Genomic DNA, 18,761 nt, shown 5'->3' with positions numbered 1-18,761 from the left:
AAGTCTGGCATTGCCTGCACAATGATTTATGTTTTTAATATACCGTGTAAACAGGACAGGACCCGAGATTGCGGAGCACCTTTGGTTATTCTCCGAAAATTACTTTTAAGGGCATACGTGGATTCGCATTGTGTTTCTGTTGGCGAGATTTGGAACTCGGCGGCTTCTCTGTGTTTATCCATCTCTCAATCAATAATTTACGGCCCCCGGTAACACACTTCTCTGCAAGGTCAATAAAAAGAACAGCACAGCATTGTTCATTATCAAAGGCACCTCCAGAGATATTGAAAACTTTCATTGCTGCAGCGATGGGGCTATGAACCTCATCCATCCCACCCCACAGCATACCACTCTGGTACTGATGGCCTTTCGTTGCCCTCCATACTCACCCCTCACAGCTAAGAGCTGCAGTTCCCCACACCCAACGCTGTAGATGCCCTGCCAAAGGCCTCAAGGGAAGGGCAACTCAGTATTAATGAGTAAGAAGGTGAGGCTTCTCGATGCATGAGATGCACGGAGCTGCCGTGCTCTGTCAATCAGGTGTTTGAACGTCTCAAAAGAAAGCACTTGATAGCTCTGCCCTTCCCTGCTGCTCTGCTTTCCCTCTAGGCGTGGAACCTCTCTTAAGAGTGGGAAAAGGAGGAGCCCAGGGGCCTGACCTGATACAGCACACTTCCTATTAGGGAGAAGAGACTATACATGTCATAAAAGGGGTTCTTGCATTGCTTTTTCAAATGATGTGTAAATGTATGTCATACGTGAGCACATTAGTTATTTCTCCCTCCCACATTTGTGCTGTCAAGCAAATACAATATTTTTCACTGCCAAGATTGATTAATGTTCTTCTCACAGAAAACTACAAAAGGTGTTAAGGCTTGCTGCTGCAGTTGATGAGAACGAATTAACAAGTTAATAGGAGAATGACTGGATCCGCCTCGCTAACAGGAATAAATGAGAAAGCAGAGTGCCACATCACAAACCTTCTCCACAGAAGAATCAATACACCACCTATCTAAAACAGGCAAGTACAGCGTCCCTCATGCTGCTCTGGAAATTTCACATTCTACACAAATCATGGGGAAGGCACACTGTGACAGTTCATACAACTTCCTGGTGGTAGGATGGTCAATCCGGTCCTCATGGATGCTTGGCATCAAGTCAAGTGTTTGTGTGTGTGTGTGTATGTGTGTGTATGTGTGTATGTGTGTATGTGTGTTGGGGGGGGTGGGGGGTGCAGAAGTAGTTGGCTGGACCCAACTACTGGACCTAACCAAGCAATCTATACTGGCGACATGGGGCTGTGCCCAGAGCGGGATGGACCTCCATAAACTACAGCAAACATCTGATGGATTTATTGATCAGAGGGACATTCAGCCCCTGTTTGGCGATGATAGATCGTACGTGAGGGGGGCCTTGCTGGCGGAGCCCCGGCTGAATCATTCCTCTCATTAGGATTCTCTACAGCACCGCGCCTCCCTCCTGCTGTCGCCCCCCCTCTCCCCTCTCTGTCGCTCCACTTTGCGGTTCAAAGATTCGCAGTGCTTTTAAGCTTGCCACAACCAACCTTTGTCAGAGCTGAAACATACATTTACATACAGACTCTCTTATGGGCACACGCATGCACATATTCGCTTGCACACACTCACTCACTCGCTCGCTGGCTCGATTCTGTAAAGGCGTTATCTCAGAAGTAAATACCCACATGTGTTTAAACCATTCTATACAGCTACTGTTGTCAATGTACACTCAATGCACCGCCTAAGGCAGTGAGCTAAAGAATGCCTCTGCTGTTTTTCCACAATCTGATTATTAAATTAACAGGGACATCCATGGATGGCCGCAACATTTTGTCTCTGATAAGAATAGAGGCACGTCAAGCACTTGGCACCATGGCACCTCCAGGGGACAGGACAATCACACGTCTCACCCCCTCACGCCCAAAAGCGAACTGTGTACTGTGCCAGGATAACAACAGTCTACTTGTGAGGGGCCACACATGGCCGCAGTCAACTGACTGTCCACCAATACATTTATTCCTTATCTGTTAATCTCGAACTGACCATAGCAACCATATTAAAGACCGTACAAGGCATTGGATCAATTACCAATGCAGAAATTAAACAAAGCGAAGTTGAGAAATATAGATACACATGGAGCAAGCCAAAAGTTCAACAGAGAAAGCCATTCATTTCTACTGATCAATGAGAGGAGGTATAAACATTTGGCATAGGGTACATTGCTTAATAAACTTGTTTCCACGATGAAGCTTGTTCTGGCCAGGAGACCAGGAGTTACAAGAGACTGATGACTCGATCATTACTGTGCTTGTCCTGGTTAATTGAACGTCACCTAAATCTAATGAAAGTTGTCCATTTTTATCAAGCAAATGACACAGATGGCCAGCCACTGCAAAGGAAATTCCTGAATTGTAATAGTTTGATGGCAGAAGAAACAATGTCTTCATCATATCCTCATTTTAACTCAGCAAATTTTTCACAGGAATTTGTTTGTTCCAATGCTTTCAATTTATGACATTTTTAAAGCTTAACTAACAGACAAATACAGAATTTGAATTAACTGAAACTACTGAAACTGAATCAAAGTAATACTTTGGTTTTCCTGAACAATGTGTTATGAAAGGCGTGGACATTAGCTATATTAAAAGGCTGCCCTGGCAATCCTAACCCATGTTTAAATTCCTTGAAACTCAGAAGGCTGTGAAATCTATTGTTCAATGACTGACAGATGTTGGCCACAGCAGTTAGAACTCATATATCACGCAGTTACTGTTTCAGCAAACACCAGCCCACTGCAAATATCACATGCAGCACAAGCACAACAGCGGTAATAACTTAAAATAAGGTGCCAAAAATAACATCTTATGATTATTACTCCAGTCTAGAGCTTATACACAGACTTGTATTTAACATTTCAGTTAGATGGTAGCAGCATTAATGTGCACTGAAAGAAAATGCAATGGCCCAGGTACATAGCTCCACAGTTAAACGTCATACAGGTAAAAAGTCATACTGAATGTATACAGGGCACTCCATATTTATTCATACCTTTGATTAAATAGAAACAAAAAATTTAAACATGAGACAATGAAAAAACGGTGTTCATAGATAATTTCTTTTCCATAAAATGTATTGTTTGGAAACAGTCTCTTCGTGCTCTGTGCAAAAATATTCAGGATAAAGAACACATTTTAAAACATGTTTACCATAGATTGTCTGTTGTGACAGATTTAAAATGATACAGTATCTGGTGAGGCTGATGAGGAGAAAATTAAGGTCTCATTCGATACCTCTATTCTCTTCACTGATTAGGACCATCTGTCAGTGTACATTCTGAAAAGGACATCGGTACCTGTAAATTGCTTTTGATGGTGAAATGCAACAGGTAGGGTTCTGTGAGCCATCTTAAATCAGCTAGTACTGAGCAAGCTGTCTGTTCCTCAGCTTTGGTACAGTACAATTACATGCCATGGTAGTGATTTAGGGGACCCGAACAACACTTGCTCAGAGTGTAAGCTCTAAAAAACTGAAGCAACGACAGTACACTTCAATGTCTTTCTGTTACTGAGGGAAATCCATCTTGCATTGTCACCAAGGCACCAGGAGCCAGCAGGAAGAAAAGATCAGAGGGTCTAAACCTTAGGCAAAACATAAGGATTTCAGAGCAAGGCACACCAGTTTTTGATAAGGAACTGTTTCAACAACTTCAGTAAATTCAGAAAGTCTGCCAAGCAACCAGCTCTATTTGTATGTATTCAGTGATCAAGCTGTAAAAGAGAAGCAAACACACACAGCCATATTCACTTTTTCTGAACATTCACATATTCAGAAGGTTTCAGGTTTCAGGTTTCTAGAGCAGTATCTGAAAATTGTCACCAGGAAAAGAGTTGGGCTGAATGTATCCAAGCACATATCAGGTCATCATCTCCTACCAGGCTTCAAAATAAATTCTTAGTACTTCCAACCCAATACTTTCCCTGGGTCCCACTGTACTGTCTCATAGAACACCCTGACACCTGCTAGTAAAGAGAAGGAGGGAAACAAAGAAAGAAAGAGTGATGAGATATTAAGCTCAGACTCACAGAGGAGAAGTTCTGTGGTCCACACACCTCCCCCCGGTACTTGCAGGAGAGGAGCATGTCGTCCAGCTGGTGGCTTAACCTGTCCATGAACTCCAAATTGGTGCCCTCAAAGTTGCGTGGGGGCAGAAAGAGGCGAAAGTCAGACAACTTGCGGAACCAGGCTCTCTGGTCGTCCTGCAGCAGGTCCAACACGACGGGCCGAGCGGTCCGGTTGGCCAGCAGGAGCCCCAGCCAGTGTCCAGCGAAGTACACGTCGCTCTTGGTGAGCTTGTAGAAGCGAATGGGGTTGTTGTTGCAGATGGTGACGGCGGGGAAGGCCAGCTCCTTGGCCCACTCCATGTGCACCTTGGTGTAGGTGGGGAAGGAGAGCCAGTAGAGGAAGCGGTTGGAGGACCAGGAGAGGAGCAGGCCCAGGGAGGTGCAGAGCGCCAGCAGCCAGAAGGCTCGGTGCCTGAGGGAGGCGCTCTGTGAGCATACGTACTTCAGCCCGTGCAGGCGTGTCCTGGCCACGAAGGCCACCGTGATCCTGCCCACCCCCTGGGCCGCCTGCTGGCGCCTCCTCCTGGCCAGCGCGCCGCTGGGAGATCCCCGCTTGGGACAGCGCCTTTCCAGTGCCATGGCTGCCCACAGCGCTCCTAGTGCAGAGGAAACGGTGTCATCCCCCAGCCTGGCCTGGAGGTCTGAGGCCCACATGAAGCTCCAGGGTGAAAGAGTCTCCAGGGGATTAATCCACAGCTGTAGGAGTCGCGCGCTTACACACACACAGACACCGACAGGCGCACGTGCAAACAGGCACAAACCCCTCAGCAGCTGCCTTAAAGAAGAAGTGCAGCACCAAGTTTCCAATTATTTAGGTGATAGAGCTCCAATTCATCTTTTGCAACTTGTTGTTTTCCCTCTTTCCGCACGAGTCCATCTGTGCTCCTTGCTGTGGTATAACTTTGCTCGTCTGATTCAGCAGAAAACAAACCAACCCAATTACCCATGCACAGCAACGCACTAGGGACACCCCCTGTCACTGCTGTCTCTGCCCTGGGCTTCCAGTGACGGGGGGGGGGAGAGAAAGATGAAAACAGAGGAGAGATGAGCCAAGCCGTTAAGACAAAACTCAGAGCGGGGAATTAAAAAGAAAGGAAGAAAAAAAAAAACAAAGGGAAACAGGGAAGTCTTTGAGATGAATCTTTCAAAGCGTCTTCCGCGTGGCGCCTCCAGCAGGCTGCGTCTGCACCTCTGGTTAGCTGGGTCTCACCAGACCTCGGCCCCGCTCAGCCTCCGACAGCAGGACAGCGAGAAGCTTGAGTCGTTTCCATGCCGACACTAACCAGAGCCCCCACGCATCTCTAATTGTCTTCCACAGACTCCCGTCTTTCTTCTTCTGTCTCTCCAAGTGCCGGCTCTTCGCAATAACAGTTTCTACTCCTGATCTCCAGCCCCCCCTCTCTCCCTCCATCTGTCACCCTCCCTCCCTCCCTCTCCCCCTTCCTTTCCTGCTAACCCCTGGAGGAAAAGCCGGTGTCCTCTCCTAAGGGTGACGGGAAGTCGCTCCTCGTGGGAATAAAGGATACATTTCACATGCACACGTGGCTACTATTCCTTTCCTTTTTTTGCCCTTTGCTTTAAAAATACCGAAATATCAGCATATCCAAAACAAATCCATCAAACTTGCCTTCATATCCCCTCTTTATCACTCCAAACCCCACCCCCCCCAACTCCCCACCTCCGGCCCCAGCTCTCCCTCCTCCTGGAGTCCCCCGCTCACCACCTTGCGCACTCACTCCTTCACCTCCCTGCCGCGGAGCGCGTCACCAACGTTCGTCAGCCTGTGTGGCTCTCCTCCTGCATGGGCTCCCTCTGCTCTGAGCTCTGCTGCCTGTCTGTCTCGGTACCATGTGCTCAGCATCAGAAAAATCCCCCCCCCCGTTTCATCTGCTGAAACTCCACGCGCTGGTGCGTCGTGGGCAGCGAGTGTGTGAGGCAGAAAGAACCATGTAGCGCTGTCAGTTTCTTCCCTGAATTTTTCTCTCTCCCCTCTCTCTCTCTCTCTCTCTCTCTCCCCTTCTACCCCTCTCCCTCTCTCTCCCTCTCTCTCCCTCTCCTCCACTCGCTCTCCTTCCCACAGCTCAGTGTTACTGTGCTCTCAGCATTTTAATTTCCAGTCAGTTTTTGCTACATAAATTATTTGGGTTGTGCAGCTGGGAACCAGAGATGCTGCCACAGATAGAGAAAGACAGAAGGAGAGAGAGGGAGAAAGAAGGGGGGATCTGGGGTAGAGGGGTAGGCAGAGGACAGGGAAAGGAGAGGGAGACTAAAAGATAGGAAATGATGCAATGATCTGGACAAATCAAGCACAAACGACCGACACAATCTGCTGCCTTAGTCCATTTGCACTCCATACTAAGCCTGGACATACAGCACCAAAGCGGTCCCTTTCTGCATCATCTCCCACTCCCACCAGCACAGAAAAGAGCACAAGTGACTTTAGCTTCAGTCCTTCACTGCAGTTTCTGCAGAAAGTTCCTCCGTCCTCATATAATCAAGAAATCACCACTTGGCCAAGTCACTATTTCCATCTAGTGTGACATAGAGGATTTTCTTAACTATTAATGAATTCCTAAGTATTTTCATAACAGACCAGAGCAATAAATCCCACCAGGTTTGGCTGCTGAACCTGCAAAGCTGAGAGGCATTTGAAATCTCTCCACATTCATTTTTAATTAATACTGTATGATAGAAAGGAAAGAGCACTGAAACACGGTAACATTAAATGACATGATAGCATTAAATGACAACCTACAGAAATATTTTACATCTCTATATTCCCTCATTCCAAAACATTGCGATCCATTGATATTCCATTTATTTTTTGACAATTAGTAAATGTAAATCTAACACCTCAATCACAACAGCCTACTCATTTATTTATTAACATTTTTAATAATTTATTAAACAGGCTGGCATACTTCATACGAGAGGTTATTATTTTATATTTGAGGCTGATGTTATTTAAAAGATGGTAGCCTTTCCAATGGGATTCAACTAGTTATATATATTTTTTTTACCTGCACTAATGACCTGGAGACCATTACTCTGGTTATGAGGGTTTTCTCACACACATGCAATGTGCACTGTGATTTTGAATTTTATAACTGGCTCGTGTCAAGTGATCTGAAAGCCATTGATGGAGTATGATAAATGGGCTAACATTTCCACTTATTGACTTTCGAAAAAAATAAAATAAAAAAAAATAACATTGTGACTGTAGAGCAATATTTACCATGAGTCATCATTTCACACACACAAATGAAACTCACTGTTTTTCCCCATCCTTTTTTTTAATGATTTACTTCACTCCATAAAGTCATCACTGCATCATCAAGTTATCATTATTGGAATACAGGAAAAAAAACTCCACTCTAAACCAATGAGAAAGACGCAATGTTTGTTGTGATTTCATTGCTATTGCTATGCTTAAGCGTGGGGTTAACATGATTGCTTTTGACAGCCTGTTCATCTAATTATTTCAAACCTAATATACGCAGGCTATCTACTAAAAAGCCAACGTTCACACACAACAACGCACATGTCCCTAGACACACCAACAGCCCAGCTACTGGAACAAAAAGTGAATGCACATTCACACACAAGCGCATGCAGGAATACAGCCTGCCCTCCGAACAAAAAGCAAAGCCAATCCTCCAACAGCAAGATCTGAAGGAAGATGATATATATGGGCAGTAAATTCATCCGTGCGTGGAGAACACTACAAGGATCAAAACAACAAAAATATTGAATTAGCTAACGTGACTACCAATCGGGATGATGGAAGGTAAGAGCAACTGACAATGTAAGATTATGCAACATCGTTCTGCTGTTTAAACCACAAGAAAGATGAGAGGTGATCTCCATCTCAAATGCTCTCCCTGCCTGATTTTGTCAAAACCTGTGTAGCGTTGATAACACTTTCAAACAGATTTACCCCTGAAGTGACACTCTGGTGTAGAATTATGAAACAGAGATACCCTCAGACCGCCATCGCGGAATACTGTAACTGCCGTAATAAAATGGACTGGAGTGTTAAGTCATAAATATACAAATTAAGTCAATATCAAAGATGAAGGTATTAGCCAGTTCCAGTCAATTGTTAAACAAAGGACTTGATTTTCAACACAGTGTGACAATTTTGAAGGTTATTGCACTGGAAAACTATCACGTTCCACCCCCTTTTCTAGACCCACAGCACAGTGTAAATAAAAAAGAAGAATGGAGAAAGTGAAAAGAAAAACTACATAACAGAGGCTCAGACTCAAATATATTGCTTGAATGAAGATGCTGCCAATGGCAAACAATCGATACATTTTTTTTCTGTTTCATGAGTTTTTTAATCTCTTTGCAATTGCACACGTCTGGGAGAAAAATGGCCTGGAATGTGTACAGGAAGGATTTGCCACTTTGAGGAATGCTTCGTTTCAGCTGAAACGAATGGCGCGGCTTTTACTTCAGACATCACGGTGATGGATTGCGTATTTGCGGCAAAGGAGAATGGTGAATCCTCGCTGACGATTTGTCACAGTGATGAATACCCCGCAATGGAATGTTGATGGCCGGACGTGGGTGATTAACAATGGCTGGACATGAAATAATCATGAAAGTTTATAATAAAAAAACGAGAGGGTTGTCATTCCATAAGTCTAAATTTTAGGTTGAAGGCTGCATAATCACTCCCACTGTGTGTGCGCACGTGTGTGTGTGTGTGTGTGTGTGTGTGTTTCCTGTTTTTAGTTGCACAGGCTAATGAAGGAATATCCAGCAACAATTACAGTGCCCTCCAGATTCATTCATATCCCAAAGAGACAAGAACAAAAACAAAAACAAAAATGAAAAATGTACATACATTATATATTATATATGTTCTATTTTAATCTTCACAGCACTGCACAGAGAAAATGCAGATTGTTTAAAAATGAAAATGGATTTCATCCAGGAAAAATGAGGGTCACATTTATACACACCTTTAATTAATCTTCAGAATAAAATCTACACCAAGATTCTCTTTTTTGGAAGTTCAATGGAAGATTCTGAAACTATACAGAGGTAAAGGCTTCCTATGTGACTATGTGAACAACACACAGAAGACATCCATCAGTAGCATACATTATCATGGTTAAGGTCACTGAGCTCTCTTGAGACTGCAGGTAAGTTATGTGACTTATGTGTGCTGGGAGATGGCTATAAAAGAATTCACAAAAGGCTGTATCTACAACTTTCCACTGCAGTGTGTGTTATCAAGAAAACTCAAGGCTGCTGAAACAGTGACAGCCTCGCCAGGAACTTGACACCTTTCTAGCTTTTGCTGCAAAGTAGTTTGGGATGAAACCATAAATCCAAAGGCAATCTAAAGGAAATGGCATCATCATGTTAGCATCAAAGGGAACCATTCAAAGTTGCATGCATGAATCTTGTATTCAAGGCAGGGTTGCAAAGAAGAAGCCTTGGCAAGCCACAAAAAGAGGTAACTTAAAAATTACATCTGGATGGTAACTGGAGGCATGTCAGGTGGGCAAATGACTTGAAGCTGAACTTTTTGGACATGTTCAACAGTTTTATGCTTGGCATAAAAGGGGGAAGCTCATGCTGGCAAAGAACTCATGTCCACTGTGATATATGAAGAAGCTCAAACCTGGCTCATGTAAATAATTATACTGGTATCATGATTATGATGGTTCCACTCATTTACATTTTAGTTTATTTATTGCTGGTAACATCACACCTACTTCTGAGTACAGTCAATACTTTGTCTTCACTCAACATTAAAAATGGAGTATAGACTGAAACAAAGCTCAGTAAAACAATTGCCCATGTGTCATATTAGATACATATGAGATCAGTTCATTAAGCCCCCAAATCATGGAGATCTTGTAAAGAATACTCTTATTACAATACACAGAACTTCAAATTACACTACAGGATGGTCTTCCACAACTTTACTACATTGCAATAAGTCTATTTTACGGTCACACCAGCATATGTTGATTTCACTTACACCACAATCCATTTTTTAATGCTTAATTGTATAAACGACTGGAGCCAGCATAGCTAAAATGTGTGTCACCTGTGCAAGACTTTGAGCATCTGACAACGGGACAGAAAAAAAGAATCAGGCAGCAAAGCAAATTACCCTGTGTATGCAGCCCTCCAGAAAACAGATATCCTCTGAGAGTTAAACTGAAAATGGAGGTGGCACTTAAGGAAGATGGCATTGCTGCTGTACAAAGATATGCATGGGGGCTGCAGCATGAGAATGGATGTATCGGTAATTTCTCAGAGCAGGCTGGCAGGGTATAGTAAGTAATGGAGGCTGCAATGTGAAGTTCTCACTCTCTGAGTGAACGTAATCCCTAAAGCAAACTGCATTGGCTGGGTCATCCTACTGGGCTCCGTTGCAAGCATCTCAATACTCAGAAACACAGACATTATTAACAAGTGAGTAAAAGTAATTAGATACGCTGTATACAGCAGGCTGAGTAGAGGGAGATAAGTGAGGAAGGAGCTTCGTACGTATAATGTCTCTCACTAGGGCCAGCTGAGGGTGCCAAACAGCTCTGTGTGCACAGCCATTGCTGCTGTAAGCTGTCCGTACCATGCACTGCTACATTTAGCACACTCAGATAAATGCTAATGTGTGTTTTTTTTTTTTTAAACCCGCTGGCTACCTGCAAGACAGGATGAAAAATCATCAGGGTGCAATTCCAAGCTCCACCCCATTACAATCCGCTTCCAGTGTAACTGATGGTTGGGCGAATGTGATAACTAAGCACGCGCGGCACTCAACCTAATCATTCTAAATGCGATTTCTCTTGTCTGAGGCACCGGCACTTAGTCTCAAAGATAGTACCAGCGCTTCAGAATGATAGTGTCTACTGCTCAGGCCAAGAGACTGCTTTGGCCAATAGCTGAATGCATGAAGACGAGGCCCTTGGAGCGCTGTCAACAAACTGCAGAGACTGCAGATAGGGGCAGAGAGCCATAGACCGGCAGTATAAAGGACACATTTGATTTATTTACAGTACAGCACCTGCTATAGTGAAAGCCTTAGTATCTAAGCTTTTGGTTGGTTATAGCTGAGGACCAGAAAAAAATAAATGAATGAATAAAAGTTCATTTACATGAATGAAATCATTAATATCACTGAAAAAGAAGCCATAGAGTGTCAATTATAGTTTCTTTATTGCCAGTGATGCTAAAGATATGGTTTGATTGTTGTCATTTGAAAACAGCTTTCAGACCTCTGAGAAAACAAAATATATTACTAATACAGCATCTAAATTATATTAGTACTTCTATCCTACACTTTCACAGGTAAAGTAGCTAATATTGCTGAATATACAACACTGAAAGAGGAATATGCATAGTTATGATTCACAATTATCAGTACTGCAGTAAAAATGCACTTATGTTTTTGCAATGCATCTAGTTTTAAGCCTGTTCATCATCCATTACGTAGTACAAACACAAGCAAAAAGCTTGCTTAAAAGCAGTCAGAACTTGGATTGGTCCAAAGCGGTGAGTCATCGATAGAACATGATGGCTCCACTTATTCCGGGGTCACGCAGCCTCATTCTCCCATCACTAGTAGACTGACTTTTTTTTTCCCCCCTAGTGCCAATCCACATTCAGACAATTGGTGGAGATAAAGTGTTCTGGTGAGGGAGCAGCAATTGTAGCGTTTTATGCCACTCATGCAGATGCAGTTAATGGAATGTTTCTCGCAGTGGGATCCACTGTTCCGATTCCATATGCGCTTATCGGGGGGAGTCAGGGGGAAAGCATGATGCAGTGCTGATCTGTGTGAAGGGACATGGGCATTCTGGACTCAGCCTGCAGCCACAGCCATATTCTTTTGCACACTCTTGACAGACTCTCTTTTTGAAACAAACCCTTGTTCAACAGATGCTTTAATTACCCTGATCCTCTCTCCCAGAAGACGTCTCTGTTGTTCAGAAATTGGTTAATGCTGTGATCGCAACGCTTTGATGATTCGCAAAATTGGGCAAACAAGTGAACAGGTGAGGAAAGAAGTGCATCATCCTTTCAAAAAATCCACCTTTCCCTTTCTTTCTTCTTCTTTTGTTTGCAGGACTCACTGCCTGTTTTCTAAATCAAAGGTGTAATCTGTAGAAAAAGCCTGACAATGCTGCAACCATTCAGTGGTGGGACATGACAGTGCTTGTGGACAACAAAAGATTGAGGACTGGCTCAGTGAGTATGTCACCAAGCTTCTAATAAGATAACAAAGGTTATCCGTCAGGGCACAGCAAGCGAAACACGACTGGGCAAGATGCAGCTCTGACTGGCGTGACCTGAATTTCAGTGAGACGGTTTTTCTGCAAACACACTCAACCATGACAAATCTGAAAAAGGTAAGCAGCAGCCAGATCTGGACTTCATTTCCCAGAGGGCAGTAGTGGCTTCTGGAATTTTCCCACCTGTTCATTGAAGGCACTGGTAAAACAGTGCAAAAAAAAAAAACAAACTCACAGCTTCAGGCTTAAAAAACCTACATTAAAAGCAGTAATCACAACTTTGATGAAATGGTAGGAGGAATTACGTGGCACTTTGTTTAAAGCACTGAGTGTTGTATAATTTATTGCACTTAAGGGAACAGACAATCAATGGTTTATTCATCTCTATTAAAAAGGGGGATTAAATGAAAATAATTGAACAAACAAGCACAACCACTTCACTTTAATCAGTGACAGATATTGACTGATATAGTGATCAAGGCCCATGGGCTCACAGAACTCTTATCTATGGTAATTTTTAATGTTCACTGGGTAAGCAATGCTTCCAAGCAACAGAGACTAATAAAGGTATTTACTGAAATGTTACATAAAGAAAAAGGTACCTTGTCATTATCTTGTAGTATTTTTTCAAAGTATCTTGTCAGCATTTCCTTGGCATTAATAGGCAGAGGTTTCCATTTCAGTGTGGGCTGACCATCTTTAAAGAATGTAAGACTTGCAATGAAAGTAAAAATAAAAAGCTTTCCTTACAAAAACCCTCACAGAACACAGTTTAATTCTGAGTTGAAAATGGCCCAGGAAGCATTCAATTATAAGTAACATGTTGCTACCCCCAACTTTTGTTTTTCCAATTTGTCTATTCAGAGACAGCCAACATTTCAGAAATGGTTGTGTTTGTTTGGGAATTATTAGGCATTGAGGTTGATTATGTTTACCATGCTGTTCGGAAGAATTCAGTACAGTAGCATATTAACCCAACATTTTGAGTTCAAGGGACTGTTTTTGGCTTGATTAAATGAAAATAAAAAATTTTCATTTCACATTTTTAGCTGTTTTGTGAGGTTCAATGATACATTCAGCTGTCTACTTTCAAGGACAAAAACATGGAAAGTGCTGCCTCAGCCCTGCCAACACAAATATCATATTCTTGTCATAAATCACATTCAAAAAACAGCTTAAGTCCTAAGGAATAAGTTTTGGCCACATTATAAAGTCGCACCAAACAAACATGTCGTCTCTCATTTTCCCTGACCTACATTGGTTGCTGTGGCTCTTTGTCTGCTCTCAGACACACACACAGGGCACATGCTTAGATGCCAGTGACCCTCAGGGCTGCCGCAGTGCGGGCAGAGCCTTGATCTCCATCCGGCAGGGGAGAGGGGCTGGCACTTTACCTCCCAAGCACTCAGCTTGGATTAGTCCCTCAGATACATACTAAATATCAAAATAAATTTGTTTTTAACAGATGTAGGTAGCAGAGGTACATTTTTCAAAACAATGACTTCCAAACAACTTCACTCACTCTTAAACTTGATGTTTATTACCCAGGCAACCATTTTACAATGTATTTATTAACTACTTAAAAGTCTTAATTAAAGAACATAATGCAATGTACAGTATTTGTCAACTGTATTCTAACGGCATGCGACTGGCTTGGCTAATGCAAAGCAGTTTTATCCTTGTCACTTTTCTCCTACAGCCACAAAAATATGCTAATGTCTTGCCTTGTAGAAAAAAATAAGCAGAATCTTTCACTCTCCGTACACGCATATGGCAATCAATGCCGAAGCTACTGAGCCAGTGAAGCAAGCTCACAGAGTAACGGCAGACTCGTGTTAACTGCAGATAGACAGGCAGAGCACATCCTCTCCTAACTGCCACCATTAGATGGCTGTGATGACAGGAGAAGGACTGACTATTTTGACTATTTTGTCATGACAACAAGCTATTCTGAGTATGTGAACTATTTTTTTTTCTTTTTTCAAGCAGCTGTCTTAAGGGAGTTTTGAAAGGCTGCTCTTACACTTGCAAAGGGGGGGGGGGGTCTCTTATGACCCACAGTTTTTTTTTTTTTTCCTCCTCTCATGACATCATCTCTCAGGAGCACTGCCACAGTAATAGGGCTCCAGCTGTCCACCGCAGCATCTAATTGACAGCTGTAGGCTAGGTTTGTGAGATTTGTGCATATGTCAAACCAACGTCTGCTCAACTTTCAAAAATACGTACGGTACATAGACACTGATGTCCAGCTTCTCCCAATTTCTGAGAATTTGCAGGAACTGTCACAAAGATTCTAACTGTGTGATTAACATTTTCATTAAAGATAATTATTCACAGGGGTAATCATCCTGATCCTCTGTGGAGGGTGCAGGCATCACTCAGAAGGAATTTGGCACGCTGTGCATGTCTCAATATGACAACATTAGAGAGGGGCCTATTAACAACTTGCATCTACCACTGTCTCCTAGGGTGTGACAGTGTTTTTCTCCCCATTTACAATAAAAAGTTACCGATCAGCATGTGCAATATTAGCATTATGGATCTCATGTGTAGGACCCCGCAGGCGCATACTGGGAAGCATTACAATGCAAATGTGTTAGGAAGATAAGAACGGATTAAAATTACTGGACCACACAGAGGATACAAGTAATCAAAAAACATAAACAAAGGGGTCCTCACCCCATTAAGAAATTGCAGCTGTAAAGACCACATCTTGTATAAAAAATTGAAATGTGTGACACTGTAATTCCAATTATTTGCCATCACTTGTTTTTTTCCTGTTAATGTAAATACGCATCCGCAACTCTAGTTCATTTTATGACAATCTTGCCATCGTGATCAAGCATACAACATCTGTTTCTGCAAGCACATTAGTTTCACTGATCTTCCTTAGTTATATAGATATGATAACTGGATTAACCCTAGACTACGCATATTTTCCCCACACACACTAAAAGAATGTTCTATACTGAAACTGAGGACTACTTTTAGCTATTTGTTAGGTATGTTACATTAGCTATGTCTATTTTGTTTTCAAAATGTAAATTACATCTTTACCATAACTGTCTTTCCTGTCACAGAGTATCTAGGTAGATAGTAAGTTAACTACAGGTACTAGGTAGCCTTTTTGATTTGCCACTTTTCACTTTTGCTGGATCATTGTATCGTGTATCTAACCACTAGTTCCTTGGTCATGTTTTATGGTTTATCATAATGTATTTTTCCTGTTTGTGGTATTCTATACATTTTGTCATATTTTGTCATTTGTCATCTATACAGTTTGGCATAGTGTCAAAAACAATACAAACAGTAAGGAAATTTGTTAATGGTGTAAAACAACAAAACAAATGTATCGTGTCTGTATGTGCAAAACATTTCCTAGCAATACAAAACCAAACTGTGTACTCAAAGGGGTGTAGAAGAGACAACACCAGTAGCAGTGTCCAAACAGTTCACAGCTCACTGAGGGGGACAGCAAACTGATCAGTTTTTGCATTATTAGCAATTGTCTTGATGTTGTGTTACATTAAGTCACAACTTAATGAGTTACATTAAGTTGTGCCTGATAATCACCTGTCCCCCACTTTCTACCTGCCCAGCAGTGAGATATGGTTAGGTGTTATGATTCCCCAGCAGTGCCATGGCAATCCTTTTTGCACGATTTTAATAACATTCAATTTGAAATAAGGGAATTTTGGTCTTTGAAAGTCTCTGAAAAAAACCTCCCAATATAAATGTTTATGCATCACTGAACAATGTATATGTGTTTTTATTTCACACCACAATTGATTTGTGCATATCTACCCTAAAGCACCTTCATCATCCAGGGATGCACTCTTAACAGCACTCTCAGTTACAGAACAGTAAAGTAGCACTCTGCCCTTGGCCTCCTATGGGGTCTGGGAGTCAATATGAGACTGTGCATACACTAAAGCCTGCGGAAGAGATGTACTGGGGACTGAGGCTGTAAATGAAGGAAAATGCTGATACCCTGAAAATATGATCATGGACAAACTGCACATTGATTTTCAACAGAGGCAGGTAGGCTGAATCTGAATCCCCAAGAGTGCATCCAAAATTCCAATTCCCTGATGCACAGAGTGCAAGGAAAGGTAACTAGGTAGCCCAAGGCTTTTGTGCTTAAGAACTGACTGGCAGCTCACATAAGTTAAAAGTTAATACATTTGCTGACAAGGGACTTAACTGTTTTCCACTGATAATCTTTTCTGGACTTGTGGAAACAGTTGTTGATTCTGGTTACATTTTCAGACAAAGGCCTCTGGGTTCATACGCAGCGAGGAGGCAGTTTTGCCGAAATAAAAAAGAAAAGTGGTTATCTGGTATTTATTCTTTTTTGTCGCGGCGAAATAAGGTGCGGCCCCCCTGCGTTCGCCACAGGAGATAAGCAGATGGGGGCTGGCCGCACATGAGAGAGCCTCTGAGACGGCGCGCATGTTTTTGAAAGATAATGCCCGCCGGCATGCCACGTTTAATCTCCTCAGACAGGAAATGTCACTGTCAGGGACCCCAGCTGTGCACAGTGGGTGCGGGTCCTCTCAGTTCTCCATGCTGACGGAGGACCGGTCCCCCTACAATGCTGGGGGAGGTCAATCACAGGGGCGGCAACATCCATTCAGCTGGTCCATGCCAGGCTACTCCCAGTGACAACATCACACCTTCAGTAACACGTTCGCACCGACGCAACGTGGAAGGACACTTTTGATTTAACAAGCAAATGCAATGTTTTTCGCTGTCACGCTAGTTTCCTGCTGAATCTGGCATCCAACAGTACAGCCAAAGGACACTAATGCTCCAGTCTTTGCTGCTCCGGGGTTTGAGGAGCTTTGCACAGAAAAAGCAGGAATGATATCCCCACAGACTTTTACCTTGTGACCCCCGTCAGACACACCAGGCTGTAGGGTAATCTCAGAGCAGTGAAGCAGTAATATCTCATGTCACATTATCACCTAGTGCTATGTCAGGCCCAGATTTGGGGAGGAGTTGAGGAGAGAGAACAGAGGGTGACCTATGCCCAGCTGTTTCTCCAACAAACTGTCACCTCTTGTGAGAATCTGTGTTTAAAAGCATGAGGGACGCTGCCCCAGTGCTATAAGTGTCTATGAATAAAAGATTAGCTCAAATTATTCCAGCAGCTATCCAATTGACTAGGATAGATTTACAATTTGCATTTATTTGAAAGCATATGAGCCTCACTTCACATACTGACAGAACCACAAGTTCTTGATGTATTTCATGCCCAACTTCATCCTGATTGCAGCCAAAAGCTGCCTCTCCAAGGAATACCAAATTATGTGTTCTCTGTGCCACCAGGAGCAAGTTCATCTTGTTGGAAAATGTCACTCTATCTGCTGTGAATATGGTTAGAGATCTGAAATTACATTATATTCTCTGATGTGCTGCGATAATTAAAACTCAGATGTAGAGGTCGTGTTCCGCGCGTTCATGATTTTCATGTCATTCTGAATTTTCTTTTCCCAGGGGGGAGACAACATTGAAAAGGCCAGTGCAAATCACAACAGCCCAAGACTAATGAGACTTCTGAAAGGTTACTGGAATAACATCAGTATGACCCAGCTGCTATTTCTCTCATAGGACATAAAAGGAACAGGCCAATTTGCTGCTCTTACCCGTCATTATCATATGGCCTTCTGGCTCACAGTCTACAGGAACTTCAGGTTTACTTCATGCTATTGAGTCCTGACCACAACCGTATCGCAGCAGGAACACACTGATGAGATCTTAACTATCTTAACTGATGTCAAAAGGTGATTCAGGACCAAAGCTTTTCAACATGTTCCTGGTTTTGTCATAGTAAAAGGGCAAAAACCACAACAGTGTGCCATATTGCCTCACTGGACTCACTTTTTTAAAAACTGCTTTAGCAGCTTCTGTTTGACTATTTGGCCCAAACTGGCTGGCCCAACCTTGCCCTCATTCACATTCTGTGATGACAGTCTTCATTTTACACACTGAACACCCTCAGGCAAAATTGCCAGAAAACAAATCACAAACTGCACAAAGACTAGTGTTTCCATCAAAACATATTTTGTCAAGATGAGCAGAGGGATCGGCTTTCTCTGTAACATGTTGTATTCTGGGAAAGCTTTGCTGAATTGTAAATGTCAACACCGATGGCTGAAGGTTCTGACATTTTTCTCAGAAAGATATTAGGAAGAATTGCAGTGCTTATCTGCAAAGAAAACTAACTGCTCAACTATCTACTGTTGGTGTTTGGGTGCATACAGAGAATGCTCAGAAGAATGAAAAGAAGATTCAGCAAGCATCAGTAATGGATTATTTAAACATAACATAAGTCATCTTGTATAGCTCATATCTGACAC

General features: G+C 42.7%; 1 protein-coding gene across 2 annotated transcripts in view; it reads right to left on the bottom strand.

Annotated features, from left to right (window-relative positions):
* asic2 (acid-sensing (proton-gated) ion channel 2) overlaps positions 1–18,761 on the bottom strand; it is a 222,208-nt gene that overhangs the window by 83,709 nt on the left and 119,738 nt on the right. Inside the window, exon 1 of one of the 2 annotated variants that reach the window (XM_036552579.1) lies at positions 4,100–4,990. The exons of the other annotated variant lie outside the window; for it this stretch is intronic. Coding sequence (XP_036408472.1) covers positions 4,100–4,792 — 693 coding nt within the window. The 5' untranslated portion in view covers positions 4,793–4,990. Of the gene's footprint in view, positions 1–4,099; positions 4,991–18,761 lie in introns of those variants that run through there. 2 annotated transcript variants of the gene reach the window in all.

This window comes from Megalops cyprinoides, chromosome 19 (assembly GCF_013368585.1).
Source record: "Megalops cyprinoides isolate fMegCyp1 chromosome 19, fMegCyp1.pri, whole genome shotgun sequence".
NCBI classification, from domain to species: Eukaryota; Metazoa; Chordata; class Actinopteri; order Elopiformes; family Megalopidae; genus Megalops; species Megalops cyprinoides.
Note: the sequence above shows the minus strand (reverse complement) of the source record. Positions and strands in the feature narration are given on the sequence as shown.